The sequence below is a fragment of the Rhinatrema bivittatum genome, chromosome 6, assembly GCF_901001135.1.
Source record: "Rhinatrema bivittatum chromosome 6, aRhiBiv1.1, whole genome shotgun sequence".
NCBI lineage: Eukaryota > Metazoa > Chordata > Amphibia > Gymnophiona > Rhinatrematidae > Rhinatrema > Rhinatrema bivittatum.
The window spans coordinates 319474533-319501332 of NC_042620.1; the positions used below are offsets into that span (position 1 = coordinate 319474533).

At 43.9% G+C, this 26800-nt stretch overlaps 1 protein-coding gene across 2 annotated transcripts in view; it reads left to right on the top strand.

Annotated features, from left to right (window-relative positions):
* Nucleotides 1–26800, top strand: part of LOC115094477 (neuronal PAS domain-containing protein 2-like) — a 192158-nt gene that overhangs the window by 11920 nt on the left and 153438 nt on the right. Inside the window, exon 1 of one of the 2 annotated variants that reach the window (XM_029607572.1) lies at nt 25877–26007. The exons of the other annotated variant lie outside the window; for it this stretch is intronic. Coding sequence (XP_029463432.1) covers nt 25931–26007 — 77 coding nt within the window. The 5' untranslated portion in view covers nt 25877–25930. Of the gene's footprint in view, nt 1–25876; nt 26008–26800 lie in introns of those variants that run through there. 2 annotated transcript variants of the gene reach the window in all.

Consider the following 26800-nt stretch of genomic DNA (forward strand, 5'->3'; position numbering starts at 1 on the left):
ATAAGTCTAACAATCCATGAAAATTGGTCTGCTGTTACACGTTAAGCCTGTTTCTACTTAGAAGTTTCCTAAATCTCCATTTTTTTGTGGCTCCTCTGGTATTACCTTATGGAAAAGTGATGTATCTTTGATTTTGTTTTCCTATTTGTATAATTTAAAGTTTCTTTTCTGATACTTCAGAAAACAAAAATGGTGTAAGGTTATATCTTGCTTGTATTTGTAGAAATAAAAAAAAAAAAAAAAAAAGAATTGATGCTGTATTCTTGAGATGAAGCACAAAGCTCTGAAAACCTCTCCCAACATTGTGAAACAGCTTGTAATCTCTTCTGGGAGTTGTATTGGAAGTGTAGGTAGGATCTCTGCCTTTTTCATGGCAGATTCTATTGCTACAGAATTATGTGGTAGGTGAACTATTCCATAACCTGGAGAGGTCTTTAGATGGAGCTTTAAGTCTACTTTTCTTGGGACAGTTGTTCTTGAAAAAAGGGATCGCTATGTCTTTAGGAGTACCTTGTCCAGCATCTCATGTGATGGAAGTGCAGATGGTTCTGATGGAATGTCCACTATTTTCAGAATGCCTATCCCTTCTGAGCGAGGGTCAGGTTCTCTCTTTACTCCCACCTTGAGGCTAGTGCCCATTTTTTCAACAAAAGTCAAGTTGTCAGGTGGCAATGAATGGTCCAGTGGATACTCTGGAAGCTTGGAAGGTAGTCCGGTGGAACTATTTGGAGACTCTCCATTTGCTGCTGGCTGGGGATCGCGTGCCAGCAGGCTGCCAGCGCGTGCAACCTGCACCTGCCCCGAGGCAGGCGCAGAAGGTAAATTAAAATTTTTTGGGGGGGGAAAGGTTAGGGGGAGAGGTGGGAAGGTTAGTTTAGGGGGGAGGGAACGGGGTAAGCCCACGGGCGTCGGTTTGCGCAGGATGCACAACTGTGCGTCCCTTGCACACGCCGACCCCCGATTTTATAACATGCGCGCGCATGTTATAAAATCGGGCGTATATGTCTGCATGCTGAGTAGCACGTGTACATTTGAAAATCAACCCCTAAATTTCTAGTCTGAGGACACTCAATGGAGTCTTCATCTTAGTAGAGAAGATACATAGGGAATGCTGTGCATAGACTGAATTCTTTGGCCAATCAGTATTTTTGGAAGGGGTTTTCTGTCCCTTCTAAGGGCCCCCTGCCCGACTGGGAACCTTGCTTGTCTAAACCAGAGTTTGAGAGTGTTCCTGCCTCATATTGAGAAATGCTTGCACAGATAAATTGGAGAACTGTAAATCTCATCGTATCAAGATAGGAACTGTTGTAAAAATGCCATTTTTACCATCTAAGAACTCTGACAGTAAAGATTTGGTTCTGATGCAATATCAAGCACAAAAAAATGTGCATCCAAACTGGGCAGATGTTTTTTCAATGCACGCACATCCCCCTCTCCTGGGGGCCCAATGCAATAGGCAAAAGAGCTGCCACACTAAAAAAGATACAGTAGGGATAAATTGTGCGTCCCTAGTGCTTCCATGGCATTGGACACCCAGGAGACGTGGCTGTGTGTAAGTTAGGAAAACGGATGCTCCTAAATTGAGCGTCTGTTTTCCTAACATGACTGCCATCGTGATTTTTCTTTTTTCATGCTGCTTCCTGTGGTTCCTCCTACTTCGTAGCGGGCCAATACGAAGTAGGAGGAACCCCAGAAAAGCAGTAATGTCTGCTTTTTTTTTTTTTTAAGCCCTTGACACTCATCAAGACTCAGTGCCAGCTGTGGGACTGGGGTTAATTCTTGTGCGTAAGAGTGCACACATGGTGATTTTTTTTTTTTTTTGCACTGGGGCGCTAATAGCCTCGTCGGCACGGCTTTTACATGTGATGAGCCCTATTGGCTTCAAATGTGTTTGGATGCATGTTTTGGACGCGCTGATCCCTTTTGTAGCGGGTGTTAGCCTAGTGCATCCAGTCACGGGCTAACCTGCACACCCGCTATTGCAGCGGCCCCTTAAGTTTAGGGACTCAGTCTGAGCCTGCAGAGTCTTTTGTGGCCCTCGCCTCCCCTTCAAAGTCATCAACCTACTGAGAGTCACCCCCGCCATCTTGGGCCCTGGAGGATTTAGTTCTCGCCCACATTGGGAAAAGAACCCCGTGCTGGGGGCCCCTGGATGCTGTCAGAGTGGGAGAAAGTTAAAGGATTGGTCCCAGGACCCTCCTAGGGCCCTGCCCTCCTAGCTCCTAAGCCAGTGAAGGGGGTTACATATGTAACCTGTACTGCATGGTTGTGCTTTAAGTGAATCCGGTTGCTTAGCTTGTTTTGGCAGCGGGTCTGCCCTGCATCTGAGAGGTAATTGTGAAGGTAGAGGAAGTCTGGGCTTGCACCTCTTTGCTACAGTGATAGAGAGGGGAAACGCTAAAGAAAAGTGCTGGGAAGAAGGATGTTTTTAAAGATAGGCTACGGCTTACAAGGAAGAGGGGAAAGGGGGAACGAAATAGAGAAAACGGAGAGAAAGACAGCGAGTGAACAAGACAGAAAAAAAAAAGACTGAAAAGCTGTTTACATTTTAAAAGTAACTGAAAGAAAAAAGAAAAAGGTTGCAAGTTCAAAAGCAGTGATGATGCTTTTGGCTATATCTTTTCAGCTCTGTGCTAGAACAAAATATTGGTCAGGGCAGTCATTAAATAAATCCTATCTATACCCTTGCCACACGTTTAAAAGATTCAACTGAGTGGAAATTTGCAATACAAGCTTAAATAGCTCATCCAGTGTTAGGCTATGTCCATAAAGGCTCCACAGGACTCCCAGGCTTGTAGATCCTTTTTACGTAATTTAATATGATCATTCACAGCTACAACAGAATGTAAGTGTCACTCTCTGCAGCACTTTTTTGACACTAACTCGGTGTAGGTCAAATTGAAAAGCACTATTAGTTTTAGGAACAAATAGTCCAAGAACAGCATACAGTTCGGATATGATACTTTGAATGTTTATGTAAATATTTAGCGGAAGCGCAGTTAATATAGACAAAAACAAAATTAAGAGTAAGAGAGAGTGAAGGACTAGACCAGTGGTATTCACTGATGGTCTGCTAGGGCTGCAGACAGGTTGGGTTTCCAGAATATTCCTAATGAATATGCATGAGATGGTTTTTACTTGCACACTATTTCAATTATAATGCAAGTCTCGTGCATATTCACCAGGGATAGCTGAAAAACCAACCTATTTGGGACCCTCCAGGATTCTGAATATCACTAGACTACACCAAATTGCAAAGGTCTTGAAATGTTATTGTGCATGTGGAGCTCTTGGAGGCACTGTGTCTTAGCACTTTTAGACTAGGCCAGTGTTTCACAACCCAGTGCTGGAGGCACACCTAACCAGGTTAGCCAAAATGAATATGCAGGAGATGGTCTCCACTGCAGGCTCATCTGTGCCATGCATATTCAGAACCAGACCGGTTAGTTCTGCCTCCACGACAGGATTGTGAAACACTGGGCTAAATACATTTTTATTGACTTACGTCTAGCTTTGACATTACTGAGACAGCAGAACTCGGGTCACTGGGGCATAAATGTGAGCTGTATGTAGAACAGATGTGATCACATAATGCTGAGTCTCCTTTGGAGTGTGTGCAATATTTAGCACATGGGTAGTTTTCAAACAAAGAGGTTTTATCTCTTCTTGACTACTTTAAAACTGGCAAGTCCCCAGCTTCTTAGAATAGTTGGAATGCTTCATAATGAGCACAGACTGATTACCTGCCTGAGTGGGGCATGCAAAACCCAGGGTACGGAATCCGGGCGGCTGTTTTAATAAACTGTTGATCCCTTAGTAAACAGATAATAGTAATATTGATAATAAAACAGCTAAACATTGGAACAACTTGCTCACAGGGGATTTTAAGCATAGAGAATCCAGTTTTGAAGAACAAGGTTGAAGTAGATGACGCCTTCAAATCCTCTCCATGGCCTTCTATGGTTCTATGAAAATGTATTTGATGGGAAAACCCTGAACAAAATAACATTTCATCTGAACTGATGTACTGTACAGTTTTTTTCAAGCTATTTCTAAAAATCCGGCAGATCTATACCTCGTGTTTTGTTGAGCTAAAGATCCACTCCATGAACAAATGTCTGCAATCTTAAAATTCAAACAGAAAAATGCCACCGTTCTGATGCTGCCCTGGTGCAACGGCATGCAATGAGTGCTGGAAGTGCTACAGCGCTGTTACGGTCACTGTTTCTTAGCCTCTCATGCCGGGGCCTGGACAGCTGCCACTCCTAAACATACAGAGCAGGGGGCTAGCAGAGTTTGGGGGGGGGGGGTCCTGCAGAGCAGGAGGGGGGTCCCTCTGTGGCTGAAGGGTAGAGAGCACTTCCCTTCCCCCGCCACCTTCCTCTCTAGGCCTGACAAGAAATCTCCACCTCTCGACCAGCCCTCAGTGGTGCCAATGGAGCCCGCAGCAACCCGAGGGCCTGTAAAATTAGCAAGCCCTTGGGTTTAGCCACCCGCTGTTATATTTTTAAATGAAATCCTCTGCTCTCCATCCCAGCCATCCACTTTCCCCCGCTGTTTTAACTCGTACTTCCTCGAGCGATTAGTTCTGGGTGTCCGGCTGCGGTGGGGGCACGGGACAGCTGCAGCCAGACAGTCCCCTCCGAGCATGGGACTAGCAATTACTATAGATTCTTGAAAACAAATTTGGGACCATCTTTGTTTTTCAGACATGAAAAGGAAGCGGCTTCCTTTCTCCCCTCTCATCCTCGTGCAGGTATTCCTGGGAATGAATTTAACAGAGGCAACTTATATACCAGAGGAAGGTGGGGAGGGGGGGGGGGGGGTAAATGCACGACTGCTGGCACCCGCTTCTCAGAAGGATGGGTCCCAGAGCAGACCATGAAAAAGACTGGAAAGCCGAGGAGGTGGTTGCTCATAGAAGGGTTTAATCCAGCCAGACTCGTGCGAGAAAGATCCCAAGGTAAGAGGAGGTCTGAAGAAGTCACTGCAGACAGAGGCTACCGGCACAGGTACCGTGCTCCGACCACATTTTGAGTAGGGAACGAATCATACAACAGCAACTTCTCAGTTTTTTTTGTATTTTTAGGACATCTACCTAATTAATTAATTAATTAATTAATTAACATTATTTTCTGATTTGTTTATATTATGTTGATATTGTAAACCGCTTTGGTCAGTTAGTTTTACTGGTAAAATGGTATATAAACTTGCTTAAATAAATAAATAAATAAATAAATATGCCTCATCATACCAAATAATCCGACAGTCACACTGAACATGTTTAAACAAAACCATTTTTTATAATTCAGGTGCCGGTTACAGTGATGGCCCTTGCTCCTTCTTCATTCAAATGCATGTTTAATCCCAAAAGAGGTAATGCTGGTTAAAGGTTTTGTTTCTTCCAGCAGTTTTGGCTTTCTCCTTTGGGTTTCCAGCTTGTTCAGAACCAGGGCTGGCGCCACAAGTCTATATTTGCAGTTACCGGGGGAGTTTTGCTCCTATTTCATACCAGCTCCCAGCTTTAGTTTAGTCCAGACATGGTGCCAGCAGTCCTCCGTCTGCAATCCATGCACCCTAGATCCTGCCACTGGGAGTCACCATTGCATGATAACTGACTCTTCAGGAGCTGTGAACGCTGCCTCTGCGGCAGCCGCCTACCCAGGGAGAGGAAGACCTGAGCCAGGATCAAACGCAGGTCCCTCCTCTGCATGCTGCGGTGCTTCCTCTGAACTAGCAGGCAGCCCCTTCTTTACGTTTTCTTTATAAACTCCATATGCTTGGCCAATTATGATGAATGTAAGAAGATCTATACTTTGCTTTCATGGCTAGCTCTGAGGCTCAGCAATAGAGATGGGATTTTAGATTTCATGTCTAACAAAGCAGTTGGATTTTGTGTCGTGGCTTTAACACCCTTGGACCCTGTAGGGGAAGGAGGAATGGGACAGACAGGAGATAGGACTACAGTCTGCAGGAAAGTCAAGCCTTGCTGGAAGTAGAGGTCATTAAGGAAATCAACCTCAAATGATACTTCTCATCTAAGCCATACTCTTTAAAATCATCTGAGATCTCTAATCGGGTGTTTATTCTGTTCTCATGCTTTACATATAATGCTGCCTGTATGGGATTCTGATTGTCAGCAAAGCAATATCCCAAATCTAATACCACACAAAAAAAGGGTGGAGGAGTTTTAGAGCAGTGGGCTATGAGCCAGGGTTCAAATCCCGCTGCTGCTTCTTGTGACCTTGAGCAAGTTACTTTACCCTCCCTTATCTCAGGTACAAAGGTCTGGGGCCAGGGTAATACCTCTACTACCTGAATGTAAGGCAGAATATAAATAAACAAACACTGCCATTTTAACCCCAAAATGAGGACCCTGTTTTTAGAATTCACATATGACAGATTGTGAACAAGAGGCTGAGTGCGCACTCCTTGGCTGCCACAAGCAGAGAAGTGTGGCACTATCATTTTCCACTGTGGCTACTGTAATTTCACATTCTGATTTCCTAAACATTTGAGAACTGAACCACCTAGATTCAGATACTTTTTTTTGCAATGAAGTATGGAACATATTTAATCACAAGGCCTCACTTAGAGATTATGGACAAACCCTTAAAAAAATATTACTCAAATACAAACCTGAGAGCCAGAATTACTAAGTCTTTTCCCCCCAATCTGTGGAGAGAAAAGCTTAGTAATTCAAGGCCAAACAGAGTTGTGGAAAATGACTTCTGGAAGAATAGGACAGGCTATTAGAAATGAACACTGCATCCAACTCTGAATTTACTCTATAGCTATTAAATAGGGGCTAAAATAAACTTTACTAAAAAGTGTTTTGACAAGAACATGCTGATCTTGAAAAAGTACAGTTATAAATAACTACAGCTAATAGGCATACCTCTGAAAGCAAAACAGTTGTTTTCCTTGTTGAACTCTCATTGGCAATGATTGCATATGTACTGATATATTTTTGCTTTATGTTATGACAACTTTTCCAAGTATATTTTTTTTAATATTATATTCCACAATTCTAATAAAATTCATCATGGATTGCAAACAAATATACATAATAAAATCAAACAAATACATAAGAATAAACAAAAGTCAAAACAAATGTAAAACAGTCTAAAGCTGTGCATCAGTTTTGCTTACTGTTAAATCAATTTCTGCAGTATTTTAGATACTAGCTTTCAAGTGAGAATTCTTATGGAATATTGTCCAAAGAAAAAAAGTTTACTTCCTGTTAAGTCTCCCAGGTATTTTGAGAAATAGGAAGGGAGGCCCTCTTAGTTTTCAGGAACCTTGAACTCCAGTAATGCACAATGGGTGACAATGGCGTTATGTTGAATTGGAATAGGCATATACAAATGTCAGTAGGGACCTTTGTTTTCAGGGTTTCCCCAGGGAATTTCATTAAAAAAAAAAAAAAAAAAGCAGTGGAAAAATGACTTTTTAACAGGAGAAAATCAGTGTAAAAATCTTTCCACTGATTGTTATAAACATAGAAATTCCCAGGAAAAATATAATAAAAAATGAAGGTCCCTACATATTAGGAAGAGTAAGAGCATACTGAAAACAGGAAACCTATCCTCTGAATAATGGGAAACAATTCTGAAAATTGATGTGCATTCCTTGATAGTAGAACTGGATTATTCTGAAGGTTACTTGCTGTACACTCCACAGTACTAGAGCCTATTTTTACAATTGGGGATCTTGGGATTTAAACCTTCAAGTTCAGCAGCTCCCAACCATTGTGTTGGGACCCATTGGTGTGTCACCAGATTTGCTATAGACTGCAAGCCAATGCTTTCTGCAAGAGCCACCTGTGCCTTCAGGCAGAGAAGAGGGCGGAGCAGGAAGACGGATGCTTAAAATCCCCATTGCTGCTTCCCTGTTGCTATTTTTCTCCCACTCCAACAATGGCTGCCACTGCCAGTCCAAGCTGGAAATGTGGTTATGCTTGCTGTCTCCCCTGCTCCCATATCCTGTGCCACCCACTAAGATCATTGCCACCAAATGCTGCATCCTGCTTTCTCCCCCCGTGGTAGAGATCAACATTGCCACCAGCCTGGCTCGGAAGCGTGGGGTCCTGCTCCCTGCTCCATTGCCACAGTCACCACCATTGCTAAGTGCAAAGGAGTAAGGGATGGCTTGAGGCGCTCCTCCATTCTCTTCCTCCTGATAGTGCTAATTGTCACATGGAGAGGCTGAGTTTTTAAAAAGAAACTGATGGTGGGGAGAAGGGGGGGGGGGGGTCATGAGAGCAAGATGAGCCTGGTGCAGTGGTGTTGCTGTTGGGGAGGAGGGGGAGCCAGGAGTGGCAAGGGGCTCACTCCCCAGTCAGTGGCTTGCAGGATTGAGACTAGAAGGGGCTTGGGGGTGAACTCAGTAACTGGATGGGGATGAGAGAATGAGGGCTAAGACTGAATGGGGACTTAGGGAACAGTGGGTGGTATGTGTAAGGGAGATGGTATAAAAAGGTGGGAATGGATGAAGAGATGGTGTGAAATAGAAGGACCAGGAGGAGCTGGGAAGGGGGGAAGAGAAGATGAAAATGGGGGAGCTAGTGAGGAAGGCAAAGGGTTAAAGTCAGAAGAAAGGGCTGGAGGCCAGGAAGGGAATAAGTGACAGAAGGAGTTGGGGCTGATGAGAAGATGAGGGTTGGGGAGGGAACAAGTGTGGAAATGGGTTGGGGAGGATTTAAGAGAAAGAAGTTGGATGCCAGGAGGACATGGGTAACAGTAAAGGAAATGGGGCTGGTGAGGAAATAGAAAAAAAAAAGTCAGTGGAAGTGTGATAAGGGGGCAAGTGCAGAGGGTGGAAATAGGGGACTAGGGAGTGGGTGAAAGAGGGGGAGTAGAAGGCTGGTGAAGCAGTGAGAGACATAGGAGGAATGGCTGGGAGAGGAGCAAAGGTTTGTAGGTAGATGAGGTAAACAAAGAGGGAGTCTGAAGATGGGGTAGGGGAGATGAAATCTAGCTCTGCGTGGATAGAGAAGCAAAAAAAAGAAATTGAGAAAAAAAAGTTAAAAGATCAAGGTCAGAAAGATACAGGGAAGGAATGAGAAGATATGGATTTAGGTGGGTAGCCGGGCCCCTGCTTGGGAGGTTTAGCCACATCCAGGGGTGCTATGGGTCCAGGTACAAGTCAGGGCCCCTGGTGCTATGAGGCAGAACCTCAGTCACAACTCGCTCTAGATCAGAGGTCCCCAAACCTGAATATGCAGTGGAGGTAGTGTGTGCAGGTCTCCCTCATGCATATTCACTGCAGATGTCCTGAATACCTGACTGGCTGGGGGTCCTTTGATCTAGATTGATCTCCAGAAGGTGCCAAACTGTCCAGAAAAGGAGCAAGGATGCCGAATCCAATAAGAGGGTTAAATACCAAGGCTCAAACCGGTGTTCATCCATTCAGTTCCTGCACTGGGATTAGTTGGAAAAATCAAATGGGAGTCCAAAAGTGATGTTCAAAATAAAGACTTTACCCTCAACTTAATAATATCCAGACCAAAATTACAGAAATCATTGGACAGTTCCTACCTCTTGCACCTTCATCCATGGTAAATATCTCCTCACCAGCGAGGATGGGATAGCTAGAGGGTAGCTCCAGCTCCAGCATAAAACTGGTCAGATGGAAAAAGTATCCCCCAAGCACAAATATGTCAAACTGGGTTCCAAAAAAAAGCCAAAACACTTCATATTGTAATCCAAACTCTCAATCTCTTCAAGACTCTTGACTTCTCTTCAAAAAAGTCTCATTCCTCTTTACCCTTGCTGTTATCTGATTACTTAGGCAAAAAGATAGCTGATATATAGCCCTTCTGGATACCAGGGGGATGCTCTTCCTTTGAGACTGATCAACCTTCTCAAAAAAATATCTTCATAACAAACCTCACTCCTTACCTTCCTTCAAATCAAAGACCTCCAGGGATGAGGCAATGGCATCTGCGAAACTCATACGCCTTCCAACTTCTCTCCTCAGTGCCATCCTGGGGGAATCTCCAGCTCCCTCCAGTTACCTACTCACTCCTCAGCTCCTTCCCAGTGGATTACCAGGCGTGCTCCAGAGGACTCCGTTAACTCTTTCCCCCATGAAGGTGGGGCTACAATAGGAGGAATAAACAAGTCAAAGCCCCTCTTACTGGCCTCTACCTAGCAAAAAACCTGGGATAATGTTAGTGACTGGCATAAGCCCCCTCACAGGTGTAATTTCCAAATCTAAGCTCAAGGCAATGTAAAGGCAGGTGCGGTATGCATGTTCCCTGCCTCAGAGGGCTTACGATCTAAGGGTTACTTACTAAGGCTTTTCTCCCATTCTGAGGCAGCGGAGGGTAAAGCCACTTGCCCAAAGTCACAAGGAGCGTGAGTAAGAGAAGGAGGATTTGAACCCTGGCATATAGGCCACTGCAATACTCCTTCACTCTTTGAAAAGGACTTAGGAGAAGACCAACAAAAGGAAAGTGAAAATGAGATCCGGACCTCCCCAATTAGAAAAATAAAATCCCAAGGTAGAACAAGATTTTGTTTTCAGTTTAGTGACTGGACTACGTCAGCCTTGTGAATGTGCATTTTATGCCTTTGCGAATAATAGAAGGACTAGGGAGCATTCCATGAAGTTAGCAAGTAGCACATTTAAGACTAATCGGACAAAATTATTTTTCACTCAACGTACAATAAAGCTCTGGAATTTGTTGCCAGAGGATGTGGTTAGTGCAGTTAGTGTAGCTGGGTTCAAAAAAGGTTTGGATAAGTTCTTGGAGAAGTCCATTAACAGGAATTAATCAAGTTTACTTAGGGAATAGCCATGGGATCTTCTTAGTGTTTGGATAATTGCCAGGTTTTTGTGGCCTGGTTTGGCCTCTGTTGGAAACAGGATGCTGGGCTTGATGGACCCTTGGTCTGACCCAGTATGGCATTTTCTTCTTCTTATGTTACTGAGGGCCTTCTTTGCAGTGTCTGGCAGTGGAGGAATTCTGAGTTGCTGTTAGCAAGATGACACCAGAATTTTAATGTAGATTTTTTTTTTTGTATGGTGAGTTGGAGGGAAATGTCCTAATTCTGCTCTGTATAAATCCTAGAACAGGTCAAAATATTTTGATGCTGACAATGAGATGCACGAGACTTTGACTATCCTTCAACCCTGAATTGAAAAAAAACCGTGTGCAGCACATCAGTCCTAAATTTCTAACTGATAAAGCAGGCAAAGCTTAAAGTGTGTGGAAAAATACAAATGTAATGATTTCCATAACAGCTTGTAAAAAAATAAGTTGTTCTGAATATCTTTGTGCCATTTTAACAGTATAATTAGGATTTTTTTTTTTTTGTTCAGCTGTGGTGTATATTAGGCAGTGTTTTGCACGCTTAAGTGTCGTCTGTCAGATATGTCACAATGGGATAAAAGGCCGAGAACCATTGTTCTGCTTTACAAACAGGGTTGCTTCTGCTGAGCTAAAGGAGCAGCTCCCTTAGGATTCTACTGGATCAGCTATCTACTGTTTGACGAGTTCTTCTCCTCCATCCCCATATGATTTTATCTAGTGCATTCCAGATGTGTGCAGTGTTTTACATAGACATATGATGGGCAGTTCCTACTTCTTGGGGCTTATAATCTAGTCAAGACAGACAGGATACACAAGGAAAAACAAGAGGATAGTGTGTTTCCATAGGTTTTGATTGGGTGCTGTAAATGGTTATTGAATTTGTAACTGATCAACGTATTTAGTGCAAGAAGGCATAGAATGCCTACCCTAGTCTGCTTTAAAACAGGTACATTCTAAAGGCTTGCCCCCATTACCATGAATAATGGACCTCTAGGCCAGATCTGGGTTGCCCAGGGGCTTTTAATTAAGCCATATCACAGTAACCACAAAAAAATTGTCTTCGAAGCTGAGAAAACACTATGGGTGGTTTTGATAAGGTATTTTCTATGAGATAGACATGCATGTGTTTAAGACCCAGGGTATGCAAATCTGTCATGCATATTCGTTGTAGTTAGTGAGTTAATGTGAGCATTTTCAAGGGCTGGGTTTTCTATGACCAGAATCTCCCCTGCACATAAATCATATGCCTCTTACCATAAGACAATGGGGGTCCCTTATCCCTAGCCGGTGGGGAATCTTGGGTGTGATGAGCTTAATACCAGTGTCAACCAGTAAGCCCAACGCCATGCAGAAGACTATTTTCATATTTTCTGCTTCGCTATGTCTTTGGCAACCATAGTGAATCTCCCTGTTAACTCCAAACAAAGCCCAGAACTGAACTTTCATCTCCCCTGTGATAGTTGTGGTAATGTTCTACTTCTACCTCCCAAAACCTTTTGTACCATTCTGGCCCTTAGTAATGACTCCAAAACAAGCCACAATTCAATTTCCAAAACTATTCAGTAACAGCTAACGCTCAGGCATAGCAGCAACAGTTTGGAGCAGGTATTTAGCAAGGCTTAAGAGAGCTGAACCTTTGAGCTTCCAAGCAGACACAAACATAAGCAGAAAAGTATTGCCTATTGTTCTAGCACTCCTGGGCCGACTTGCACAGATTAAAAGGATTCCATGCCAGAGTTTCCAAGTGACTGACCAAGATAACCCTCCTAGCCCAGAGTTCTAATTGATAGAATGTGCAGTACAAGTTACAATTAATGGGAGTACCTTTCGAACGCAAGTGTTCAGGGTTTCTAAACACCAGAGTTTTCCCAAAAGCACACAGTACTCCTGGGGGAATTCTGCACAAAAAAAATTTAAAATTCTGCAAACTTTATATTGGTCAAAATAACACAATTTGCATGACAGTCTTTAAGTAATTACATTTTAAATACATACAGAAAAAAGTTATTACTTAAAGATGCAGAATTTTAAATATGTTGAGCAGAATTTCCCTAGAAATTCACTGTAAGAGTGTCCCTTCCACTCGCTCTTCCTACTCCCCTGGCCACTTTGCCCTCTCAGGCCTCAACTCCTCCACCTGCCAGTATCTCTCCCCTCCACCTTTAGGCTCAACCCCTTCCACTCTATTGCCAGTCCCAGAGTTTGACCCCCATTCTCAGTACTGCCCCTCACAAAGGCTCCCTCTGTCCCTCCCTCTCTCTCACACACACACATGCTCCCTCTCTCTAGTTCACAGACACACCCTCATACAGGCTCCCTCACTCTCTCATATCGCTTCATACAAGGTCCCACTCTCTTGCATACACACCCACACAAGCTCCCTTTCTCTCTCTCACACATACATCCTCACACAGGCTATGTTTCTCTCTCTCTCACACACCCCGTCATGCAGGCTCTGTCTTACACATACACAATCCATTCATACAGGCTAGCACCCTCACATACACACAAGCTCCCAATCTCTCACACACATACACACTCCTTCACAATCTCCTCATATAGGCTCCCTCTCTCTGAAACCCACACTCAAGCATCCCCCTCACTCTCTTACCACCCATGCTCTCACACCCTCCTGCTCTCTCTCACCCTCCCCCACTAACACAAACACATACACATTCTCTTCCATCTTCACCACAAGCGGAGCATACTCCGTTCGCAGCCCATAGAGGCCTTCCATCTTCACTACGAGCAGAGCACACTGTTCGCAGCCCACAGAGGCCTTCCATCTTCTCTACGAGCGGAGCACACTGTTCACAGCACACAGAGACCTTCCATCTTCACTGCGAACGGCACGCCAGGGCCATCATCTTCGCCGCGAACAGAGCACATCCCTCGGCACACACGGGACGCGCTCCATTCGTGGCATGCCGGGGTCTCCTCTGCTATCTGCACGGGGTGGGGGGGGGGAACTCTGCACTCCGCAGTAGCACAGAATTCCCCAGGACTAATACAGGAACAGGGCTTAAGCACAGCTCAGAAGTGCTAAACCATTATACAGCTTCAGCATTCCCAACATTAGGATTTCAGAACACAAATTAACCAATTAATCCACAAGCAAGCTGCCCCAGCACTGGTTAAGGTAGCTTCAGCCTAATATGCCTGGGCATATTCAGCTCAGCTTGTTACCTCTGATGTTGGGATGGTATCTCTCTCAAACCAGGTTCTAGTCAATAACCTTAAACTTAAAGTTCAGGAAAATTTCCTCTCCCTGAAAATGACCACCTGCTTGATTTGTGTTCCCTGGGGTTTGAAATAAGCCCCTTTTCCTCTCCCTGTTTTTGTCTTTTCATTTTTTTAAAGCTCTCCCTTTCTGGGTTTCTCATGAGTTGAGCTCTAACAGGCCTAACCTTCTGCAGTAGTTTCTAATACATTACTTCAAAAGTTCAACCTTTTATTGCTTTCAAGACATGTTCCCCCCAATCCCCCTAGGTATGGCCACCATTTCCCTGCTATTTCTAGACAAAGACTTGGCTTAGAAATGGGAATGTCCATCTGGACCTGGGTCATCTGCCTCAGTACTGCCTTCCATTGTTTGCCACGTACTCCCTTGTCCCCACCTCCTCCAGCCCAGTCTGGTCTCTTCTGTGTTCCCCTCTGGTTCCTTTTATGGGAGCTAGCAGCCTATTGGAGTCTAAAGCTGTGCATCAGTTTTGCTTACTGTTAAATCAATTTCTGCAGTATTTTAGATACTAGCTTTCAAGTGAGAATTCTTATGGAATATTGTCCAAAGAAAAAAAGTTTACTTCCTGTTAAGTCTCCCAGGTATTTTGAGAAATAGGAAGGGAGGCCCTCTTAGTTTTCAGGAACCTTGAACTCCAGTAATGCACAATGGGTGACAATGGCGTTATGTTGAATTGGAATAGGCATATACAAATGTCAGTAGGGACCTTTGTTTTCAGGGTTTCCCCAGGGAATTTCATTAAAAAAAAAAAAAAAAAAGCAGTGGAAAAATGACTTTTTAACAGGAGAAAATCAGTGTAAAAATCTTTCCACTGATTGTTATAAACATAGAAATTCCCAGGAAAAATATAATAAAAAATGAAGGTCCCTACATATTAGGAAGAGTAAGAGCATACTGAAAACAGGAAACCTATCCTCTGAATAATGGGAAACAATTCTGAAAATTGATGTGCATTCCTTGATAGTAGAACTGGATTATTCTGAAGGTTACTTGCTGTACACTCCACAGTACTAGAGCCTATTTTTACAATTGGGGATCTTGGGATTTAAACCTTCAAGTTCAGCAGCTCCCAACCATTGTGTTGGGACCCATTGGTGTGTCACCAGATTTGCTATAGACTGCAAGCCAATGCTTTCTGCAAGAGCCACCTGTGCCTTCAGGCAGAGAAGAGGGCGGAGCAGGAAGACGGATGCTTAAAATCCCCATTGCTGCTTCCCTGTTGCTATTTTTCTCCCACTCCAACAATGGCTGCCACTGCCAGTCCAAGCTGGAAATGTGGTTATGCTTGCTGTCTCCCCTGCTCCCATATCCTGTGCCACCCACTAAGATCATTGCCACCAAATGCTGCATCCTGCTTTCTCCCCCCGTGGTAGAGATCAACATTGCCACCAGCCTGGCTCGGAAGCGTGGGGTCCTGCTCCCTGCTCCATTGCCACAGTCACCACCATTGCTAAGTGCAAAGGAGTAAGGGATGGCTTGAGGCGCTCCTCCATTCTCTTCCTCCTGATAGTGCTAATTGTCACATGGAGAGGCTGAGTTTTTAAAAAGAAACTGATGGTGGGGAGAAGGGGGGGGGGGGGTCATGAGAGCAAGATGAGCCTGGTGCAGTGGTGTTGCTGTTGGGGAGGAGGGGGAGCCAGGAGTGGCAAGGGGCTCACTCCCCAGTCAGTGGCTTGCAGGATTGAGACTAGAAGGGGCTTGGGGGTGAACTCAGTAACTGGATGGGGATGAGAGAATGAGGGCTAAGACTGAATGGGGACTTAGGGAACAGTGGGTGGTATGTGTAAGGGAGATGGTATAAAAAGGTGGGAATGGATGAAGAGATGGTGTGAAATAGAAGGACCAGGAGGAGCTGGGAAGGGGGGAAGAGAAGATGAAAATGGGGGAGCTAGTGAGGAAGGCAAAGGGTTAAAGTCAGAAGAAAGGGCTGGAGGCCAGGAAGGGAATAAGTGACAGAAGGAGTTGGGGCTGATGAGAAGATGAGGGTTGGGGAGGGAACAAGTGTGGAAATGGGTTGGGGAGGATTTAAGAGAAAGAAGTTGGATGCCAGGAGGACATGGGTAACAGTAAAGGAAATGGGGCTGGTGAGGAAATAGAAAAAAAAAAAGTCAGTGGAAGTGTGATAAGGGGGCAAGTGCAGAGGGTGGAAATAGGGGACTAGGGAGTGGGTGAAAGAGGGGGAGTAGAAGGCTGGTGAAGCAGTGAGAGACATAGGAGGAATGGCTGGGAGAGGAGCAAAGGTTGTAGGTAGATGAGGTAAACAAAGAGGGAGTCTGAAGATGGGGTAGGGGAGATGAAATCTAGCTCTGCGTGGATAGAGAAGCAAAAAAAGAAATTGAGAAAAAAAAGTTAAAAGATCAAGGTCAGAAAGATACAGGGAAGGAATGAGAAGATATGGATTTAGGTGGGTAGCCGGGCCCCTGCTTGGGAGGTTTAGCCACATCCAGGGGTGCTATGGGTCCAGGTACAAGTCAGGGCCCCTGGTGCTATGAGGCAGAACCTCAGTCACAACTCGCTCTAGATCAGAGGTCCCCAAACCTGAATATGCAGTGGAGGTAGTGTGTGCAGGTCTCCCTCATGCATATTCACTGCAGATGTCCTGAATACCTGACTGGCTGGGGGTCCTTTGATCTAGATTGATCTCCAGAAGGTGCCAAACTGTCCAGAAAAGGAGCAAGGATGCCGAATCCAATAAGAGGGTTAAATACCAAGGCTCAAACCGGTGTTCATCCATTCAGTTCCTGCACTGGGATTAGTTGGAAAAATCAAATGGGAGTCCAAAAGTGATGTTCAAAATAAAGACTTTACCCTCAACTTAATAATATCCAGACCAAAATTACAGAAATCATTGGACAGTTCCTACCTCTTGCACCTTCATCCATGGTAAATATCTCCTCACCAGCGAGGATGGGATAGCTAGAGGGTAGCTCCAGCTCCAGCATAAAACTGGTCAGATGGAAAAAGTATCCCCCAAGCACAAATATGTCAAACTGGGTTCCAAAAAAAAGCCAAAACACTTCATATTGTAATCCAAACTCTCAATCTCTTCAAGACTCTTGACTTCTCTTCAAAAAAGTCTCATTCCTCTTTACCCTTGCTGTTATCTGATTACTTAGGCAAAAAGATAGCTGATATATAGCCCTTCTGGATACCAGGGGGATGCTCTTCCTTTGAGACTGATCAACCTTCTCAAAAAAATATCTTCATAACAAACCTCACTCCTTACCTTCCTTCAAATCAAAGACCTCCAGGGATGAGGCAATGGCATCTGCGAAACTCATACGCCTTCCAACTTCTCTCCTCAGTGCCATCCTGGGGGAATCTCCAGCTCCCTCCAGTTACCTACTCACTCCTCAGCTCCTTCCCAGTGGATTACCAGGCGTGCTCCAGAGGACTCCGTTAACTCTTTCCCCCATGAAGGTGGGGCTACAATAGGAGGAATAAACAAGTCAAAGCCCCTCTTACTGGCCTCTACCTAGCAAAAAACCTGGGATAATGTTAGTGACTGGCATAAGCCCCCTCACAGGTGTAATTTCCAAATCTAAGCTCAAGGCAATGTAAAGGCAGGTGCGGTATGCATGTTCCCTGCCTCAGAGGGCTTACGATCTAAGGGTTACTTACTAAGGCTTTTCTCCCATTCTGAGGCAGCGGAGGGTAAAGCCACTTGCCCAAAGTCACAAGGAGCGTGAGTAAGAGAAGGAGGATTTGAACCCTGGCATATAGGCCACTGCAATACTCCTTCACTCTTTGAAAAGGACTTAGGAGAAGACCAACAAAAGGAAAGTGAAAATGAGATCCGGACCTCCCCAATTAGAAAAATAAAATCCCAAGGTAGAACAAGATTTTGTTTTCAGTTTAGTGACTGGACTACGTCAGCCTTGTGAATGTGCATTTTATGCCTTTGCGAATAATAGAAGGACTAGGGAGCATTCCATGAAGTTAGCAAGTAGCACATTTAAGACTAATCGGACAAAATTATTTTTCACTCAACGTACAATAAAGCTCTGGAATTTGTTGCCAGAGGATGTGGTTAGTGCAGTTAGTGTAGCTGGGTTCAAAAAAGGTTTGGATAAGTTCTTGGAGAAGTCCATTAACAGGAATTAATCAAGTTTACTTAGGGAATAGCCATGGGATCTTCTTAGTGTTTGGATAATTGCCAGGTTTTTGTGGCCTGGTTTGGCCTCTGTTGGAAACAGGATGCTGGGCTTGATGGACCCTTGGTCTGACCCAGTATGGCATTTTCTTCTTCTTATGTTACTGAGGGCCTTCTTTGCAGTGTCTGGCAGTGGAGGAATTCTGAGTTGCTGTTAGCAAGATGACACCAGAATTTTAATGTAGATTTTTTTTTTGTATGGTGAGTTGGAGGGAAATGTCCTAATTCTGCTCTGTATAAATCCTAGAACAGGTCAAAATATTTTGATGCTGACAATGAGATGCACGAGACTTTGACTATCCTTCAACCCTGAATTGAAAAAAAACCGTGTGCAGCACATCAGTCCTAAATTTCTAACTGATAAAGCAGGCAAAGCTTAAAGTGTGTGGAAAAATACAAATGTAATGATTTCCATAACAGCTTGTAAAAAAATAAGTTGTTCTGAATATCTTTGTGCCATTTTAACAGTATAATTAGGATTTTTTTTTTTTTTGTTCAGCTGTGGTGTATATTAGGCAGTGTTTTGCACGCTTAAGTGTCGTCTGTCAGATATGTCACAATGGGATAAAAGGCCGAGAACCATTGTTCTGCTTTACAAACAGGGTTGCTTCTGCTGAGCTAAAGGAGCAGCTCCCTTAGGATTCTACTGGATCAGCTATCTACTGTTTGACGAGTTCTTCTCCTCCATCCCCATATGATTTTATCTAGTGCATTCCAGATGTGTGCAGTGTTTTACATAGACATATGATGGGCAGTTCCTACTTCTTGGGGCTTATAATCTAGTCAAGACAGACAGGATACACAAGGAAAAACAAGAGGATAGTGTGTTTCCATAGGTTTTGATTGGGTGCTGTAAATGGTTATTGAATTTGTAACTGATCAACGTATTTAGTGCAAGAAGGCATAGAATGCCTACCCTAGTCTGCTTTAAAACAGGTACATTCTAAAGGCTTGCCCCCATTACCATGAATAATGGACCTCTAGGCCAGATCTGGGTTGCCCAGGGGCTTTTAATTAAGCCATATCACAGTAACCACAAAAAAATTGTCTTCGAAGCTGAGAAAACACTATGGGTGGTTTTGATAAGGTATTTTCTATGAGATAGACATGCATGTGTTTAAGACCCAGGGTATGCAAATCTGTCATGCATATTCGTTGTAGTTAGTGAGTTAATGTGAGCATTTTCAAGGGCTGGGTTTTCTATGACCAGAATCTCCCCTGCACATAAATCATATGCCTCTTACCATAAGACAATGGGGGTCCCTTATCCCTAGCCGGTGGGGAATCTTGGGTGTGATGAGCTTAATACCAGTGTCAACCAGTAAGCCCAACGCCATGCAGAAGACTATTTTCATATTTTCTGCTTCGCTATGTCTTTGGCAACCATAGTGAATCTCCCTGTTAACTCCAAACAAAGCCCAGAACTGAACTTTCATCTCCCCTGTGATAGTTGTGGTAATGTTCTACTTCTACCTCCCAAAACCTTTGTACCATTCTGGCCCTTAGTAATGACTCCAAAACAAGCCACAATTCAATTTCCAAAACTATTCAGTAACAGCTAACGCTCAGGCATAGCAGCAACAGTTTGGAGCAGGTATTTAGCAAGGCTTAAGAGAGCTGAACCTTTGAGCTTCCAAGCAGACACAAACATAAGCAGAAAAGTATTGCCTATTGTTCTAGCACTCCTGGGCCGACTTGCACAGATTAAAAGGATTCCATGCCAGAGTTTCCAAGTGACTGACCAAGATAACCCTCCTAGCCCAGAGTTCTAATTGATAGAATGTGCAGTACAAGTTACAATTAATGGGAGTACCTTTCGAACGCAAGTGTTCAGGGTTTCTAAACACCAGAGTTTTCCCAAAAGCACACAGTACTCCTGGGGGAATTCTGCACAAAAAAAATTTAAAATTCTGCAAACTTTATATTGGTCAAAATAACACAATTTGCATGACAGTCTTTAAGTAATTACATTTTAAATACATACAGAAAAAAGTTATTACTTAAAGATGCAGAATTTTAAATATGTTGAGCAGAATTTCCCTAGAAATTCACTGTAAGAGTGTCCCTTCCACTCGCTCTTCCTACTCCCCTGGCCACTTTGCCCTCTCAGGCCTCAACTCCTCCACCTGCCAGTATCTCTCCCCTCCACCTTTAGGCTCAACCCCTTCCACTCTATTGCCAGTCCCAGAGTTTGACCCCCATTCTCAGTACTGCCCCTCACAAAGGCTCCCTCTGTCCCTCCCTCTCTCTCACACACACACATGCTCCCTCTCTCTAGTTCACAGACACACCCTCATACAGGCTCCCTCACTCTCTCATATCGCTTCATACAAGGTCCCACTCTCTTGCATACACACCCACACAAGCTCCCTTTCTCTCTCTCACACATACATCCTCACACAGGCTATGTTTCTCTCTCTCTCACACACCCCGTCATGCAGGCTCTGTCTTACACATACACAATCCATTCATACAGGCTAGCACCCTCACATACACACAAGCTCCCAATCTCTCACACACATACACACTCCTTCACAATCTCCTCATATAGGCTCCCTCTCTCTGAAACCCACACTCAAGCATCCCCCTCACTCTCTTACCACCCATGCTCTCACACCCTCCTGCTCTCTCTCACCCTCCCCCACTAACACAAACACATACACATTCTCTTCCATCTTCACCACAAGCGGAGCATACTCCGTTCGCAGCCCATAGAGGCCTTCCATCTTCACTACGAGCAGAGCACACTGTTCGCAGCCCACAGAGGCCTTCCATCTTCTCTACGAGCGGAGCACACTGTTCACAGCACACAGAGACCTTCCATCTTCACTGCGAACGGCACGCCAGGGCCATCATCTTCGCCGCGAACAGAGCACATCCCTCGGCACACACGGGACGCGCTCCATTCGTGGCATGCCGGGGTCTCCTCTGCTATCTGCACGGGGTGGGGGGGGGGAACTCTGCACTCCGCAGTAGCACAGAATTCCCCAGGACTAATACAGGAACAGGGCTTAAGCACAGCTCAGAAGTGCTAAACCATTATACAGCTTCAGCATTCCCAACATTAGGATTTCAGAACACAAATTAACCAATTAATCCACAAGCAAGCTGCCCCAGCACTGGTTAAGGTAGCTTCAGCCTAATATGCCTGGGCATATTCAGCTCAGCTTGTTACCTCTGATGTTGGGATGGTATCTCTCTCAAACCAGGTTCTAGTCAATAACCTTAAACTTAAAGTTCAGGAAAATTTCCTCTCCCTGAAAATGGCCACCTGCTTGATTTGTGTTCCCTGGGGTTTGAAATAAGCCCCTTTTCCTCTCCCTGTTTTTGTCTTTTCATTTTTTTAAAGCTCTCCCTTTCTGGGTTTCTCATGAGTTGAGCTCTAACAGGCCTAACCTTCTGCAGTAGTTTCTAATACATTACTTCAAAAGTTCAACCTTTTATTGCTTTCAAGACATGTTCCCCCCAATCCCCCTAGGTATGGCCACCATTTCCCTGCTATTTCTAGACAAAGACTTGGCTTAGAAATGGGAATGTCCATCTGGACCTGGGTCATCTGCCTCAGTACTGCCTTCCATTGTTTGCCACGTACTCCCTTGTCCCCACCTCCTCCAGCCCAGTCTGGTCTCTTCTGTGTTCCCCTCTGGTTCCTTTTATGGGAGCTAGCAGCCTATTGGAGAGCTGAGGGCACTCCCTCTGTCTCAGCCCCTTTTCTTGCACCACCGCTCTTTAACTAGGTGGCTGGAATCCTGGGATTTGTAGTCCTGCTAGTATAAACATTGGTCCCCCAGCTTCAAGCTGTTGCTGCCTTTTCCTTAAAGGCTGCCTTTTTGCGCAGAGACCACTACACATACACCTAAATCATCACAGTCTGGTTGGATTGCTGAAAGCTTTAACCTTAAATCTGGTTCCACATCCAGTTTACTCCGATATTTTGATTTCAGCAGAACAAGAGCAGAAAATCTACTTTCACAGAGGATGTTATGGCAAAAGGCATCAACTACTTCACTTCTTTGGAGATAGTTCTGGATACTCAGAATGAACATGTAAACAGAAGTCAGTCAGATGACTTTGTTTGCATGCCAACTTTAAAGAGTCACGTGAAAGCTCTGTTAGGCTGCCTTGCTATTTTGATGTCAAATTTGTGGGTAGCTCACTGTCACTGTTCACAAATGGGTTTCTAATCCTCTCGTTTGTAAACTCAGGAGCAGGAAAGTACTCATGCAGCTGTTCCTGAAGGTTTTGCAGATGTCATCTTTTACTTTTTCTGGAAGTTGCATTTCTGATGTATCAAGAAAATCCAAAAGACTTTGGAAATGATTCAAAGTTTGATTGAGCAAGACAGCAAGACCACAGTTTTAATTTCTTGATAGTTTCTTTCACTTTGTCCTGACCTTGGACGTTTCCAAGGTCAGGACAAAGTGAAAGAAACTAGTCATGGCCTTTCCCTGCAAGCTTAAGTTGAGTTCATTTAGGTGACTGAAAACATCAGCCAAGTAGGCTAATTTTGCTAACCAGGAGAAATCACTGAAACAATCTTAATACTGAAACTTGAAGTCAAGTAGAAAAATTCTCACTTTGTCACGCAACTGAAACAGATGTGTCAGTACCTTCCCCCAAGAAAATGAGTGGACCTCGGTATGCAGAAGTAGTTGTCGATGGTCACTACTCATCTTGTCGCATAGAACAGCAAATATTCGTGAATTCAAAGGACGGGCTTTGATGAAATTAATGGTTTTCTTAGATTCCTCCAAAATAGTCTTCAGGTCAGCAGACATTTTTTTGTAGCTAGTGCCTCCCTATGGATGCTACAGTGTGTTGATTCGGCTGAAGGAATCACAGTTTTCATTTAGGCAACAGCTAGAGGGTGTTGTCCTACCATAGCACAAGCCCCATCTGTGCTAAATCCAACACATTTTGTCAAATCAATGCCATTGTCTTGCATGAAATTATTCAGAACCTCAAAAATAACCTCTGCTGTTGCATGGGTATTTAGCAAAAATACTGATTTCCAAAACAGAAAGCCCTCATGCATCTCTTCACTGAAGTCATACTTGATGAATATGAGAAAGTTTGAAACATTCGCAGTATCAGTAGAGTCATCCATTTGCAGAGCTTAGTAACGACTTTTGCATATTCTTGACATCAGCTGCTATTTCACCTAGTCAGCCATTTCTTCTAGCCTGAATTGAACTGTATTATCTGATAGTGATATAGGGGTAGATATTTAAAAGCCATTTAGATGGATAACTGAGAAGTTATCCATTTAAATGGGCTCTACGGAATATTGAGCTTCTTATTTGGCTAAATTGTAGCTGGATATGCTATTACATAGAAACATAGAAATTACGGCAGAAAATGACCAAATTTTTTATTTAACTTTTTTATACCGACATTCATGGGTACATCATGTCTGTTTACATTGAACTAAGAGAGAAAAATACATGGAACAGGGACAGGGGGAGCCACAGAACTAGGAAGAAAACAGGGAGAAGGCAGTGGGAGCGATAAAACTTAGGGGGTGGCAATAACAGGGGGAATAACATTATGTAAATATAAAGCAGAGAATAGAAAATAGGTAACAATATAACATTATAATATTAGTTAAAGTATACTAGCATAAAGTAGGAGTAATATAACGAGGGTGATAGGGATGAGGGGTACGGGGGATTATGCTAGGAAAGCCTGCTTGAAGAGCCAGGTCTTTAACTTTTTCCTAAATTTGTATAGGCAGGGCTCAGTGCAAAGTTCAGCTGGTAGAGCATTCCAGCATTGGGACCTGCAACTGAAAGGGCTCGTTCCCTCGTAGAGGAGAGGTGGGCGTTCTTAAGAGAGTGCCTTTGTGGGTGGTTCTCACAAGGCGGTTGTGGAGGGTGAATTGCAGGGGCTCTTCAAGCCAGTTGGAGTTGTGGTTGTATAGAGTTTTGTGGATAATGGTTAAGGTTTTGAAAAGGATACTTGAGGGTATGGGGAGTCAATGAAGTTCTTTGAGTACAGGGGTTATGTGGTTGAATTTGTGGAAATTCGTAAGGGTTCTGGCTACTGCATTTTGCAGCATTTGAAGAGGTTTGATGATAGCGTATGGAAGGCCCAGAAGTAAGGAATTGCAGTAGTCCATTTTTGGGCAAATAGTTGCTTGTATGACTGTGCGGAGGTTGTGTGCGTGTAGTAAGGGTTTGAGTTTCTTCATAACATGAAGTTTATAGAAACCTTCTTTTAGGATAATGTTGATGTATTTTTTGAAATTTAGATGCTGATCAATCATGACACCGAGATTATGTACTAATGGCTGTATAGAGGACAAGACTGGTGAACAGTCGCTTGCAGAGGCTAGCATAGGGTTCTCTGGGTTGGAAATAATGAGCAGCTCTGTTTTTGCAGTGTTGAGAGATAGTTGGAGGCTTGTGAGGAGGGTGTTTATGGAAAAGAGACATTTCTCCCAGAATAGTAGGGATTTGGCAATGGATTCTTGTATGGGTATGAGGATTTGGACATCATCGGCGTATATGAAAAATTTGAAGCCAGGTTCAGAGAGAAGATGGCAGAGGGGCAACATATATATATTGAAAAGGGTGGAGGAAAGAGAAAAGCCTTATGGGACACCTTGGGAGAGGGGAATATGGGGGATTCAGAGTTTCCTATTTTTACAGTGTATTTTCTATTGGTCAAGTAGGATTTAAACCAGAGGTAGGCTGATCCTGATATGCCTATGTCTGATAGTCGGGAAAGGAGGAGGTTGTGGCTTATGGTGTCAAACGCTGAGGAGATGTCAAGGAGGGCTAGGATGTAACATTGCCCTTGATCTAGGCCTTTGAGGAGTTTGTGAGAGCAAGTAGGAGGGTTTCGGTGTTAAAATACTTATGGAAACCAAATTGGGATGGGTGAAGAATGTTATGGGTGTCGAGGTAATCCGTGAGCTGGGAGTTAACCACCTTTTCCATGATTTTGGCTAGCAATGGAAGGTTTGAAATAGGACGGTAGCTGGATGGGTCTTTGGGGGTCAAGGGTGGGTTTTTTAAGGAGGGGTTTGACTACAGCATGTTTTAGAAAGTCAGGGACTTGACCAAAGGTGAGGGAGCAGTTAATTATGTTGGTAAAGGGTTTGGCAACAATATTTGGAATGGATAACAGTGCTTTAGTTATCACCATGTTCGCCGCCTCCTCACATTTTTCACTGCGGCGTCCATCTTCGCTGCACACCTCTTCATCACGGGTTACCCCCCCGCGCGGCTTTCCTCCTCTTCTGGCTGCTATAACTGGGCTCTGTGCAGCTATGCTCCCTGAGGAATTACAGCAGAGCTGCCTACAGCTGTCAGAAATAACAACCAAAAGTAACATTCTTAGTACAGGTAGGCTGAGTATAACAGCTTAGCACTTTTCACAGAGGCTTTGCAAACGTTGCATGGTACAGGATGGGGAGAGTTTAAAAAAAAATTATTTAAAGCAACAAGAAACATTAAATAGAAAGTTGGTGCAATTAAAGCTACTGGAGATCCACCCCTGCTTGCTAGGTGCTTACTTTTTTGAGGCAGCTCATGGGTGTAATCACAATCAGTATGCGTCATGAAACTTAATTGGAATCCGGAACTCCCCACATCATGTGCCTGCATATGTGTTAGTTACATCACTTCCGTGCTCTGCCTCTAGCAAGCGAGAAGTGACACAGCATTTGCAGAGCTTACATTGTTACAGCGTGCATGGCACATGCTAGGAGGCAATGGGGAAGCTCTTCCTGGCAGGATTAAGAACTGAAATGAAACAACCTGTCGTTGATTCCATTGGCTATTTAAGAATGTAAGTGCCTCTCATTTACCTTTGTAAAGTTTAGTCTTCATGGGTATGGGGAAGTCTCAAGCGATTTACATGGATAAAAAGTGTTTCACCCGTGTTAATTGTCGGCTCTCTGAAAGTTTCCCACCCATAATGTGGCTAGCAGTTTGTGGAGCAATGTGCACACATTTAGCTACTTTGGGAGGAGGCCTTGCCAGGGGTTTGTTCAGGTCAGGGGGGTGCACGGATGGCGTTTTCAAATCTTTGCGGTTACTTTTTCAAGCAAAATTCCACCCGCAGCGAAGGCGGGCGCAAGCGACTGTGCGCATTCAGTGCCTGCAGCAAGTTTTTAATGTGAAAGGGCATGCGTGCTTCCGCTTTGAGAACTGGTACAGAGCCTGTGGAGAAAAAAAAGTTGTGCGCGGTCTTTTTCCTGATGCGGACTGTCTGAAAATTCCCCTCTTAAAGGGGTTTTCCTCGTTTTATATCTATAGGAAAAATGTTCAATGTGTCTGGCCCAGTCTGTGTCAACTGTTAATTCAAAATTACGTGGTTCTCAGTGAGATTAGCATTTTCTCAAAGCACTTGAGTTCAATGTTTTGGAGAGCAGTTCATCTTTAATTACTATTTTTAAGCCTCATGACTGAGTTGGCTTGACTCCTGACGTTGCTTGCTGTTGGAAATCTATTGCACTCTAATCTAATGCATTACATAGATTTAAATATGGCACCTGATTAAGTTTTAGTGTTTAAAAATGATCAAATTCATTTTTATTCCAAGTATTCTCATGTTTTTAGAAGTCGAGCTAATAAAAGTA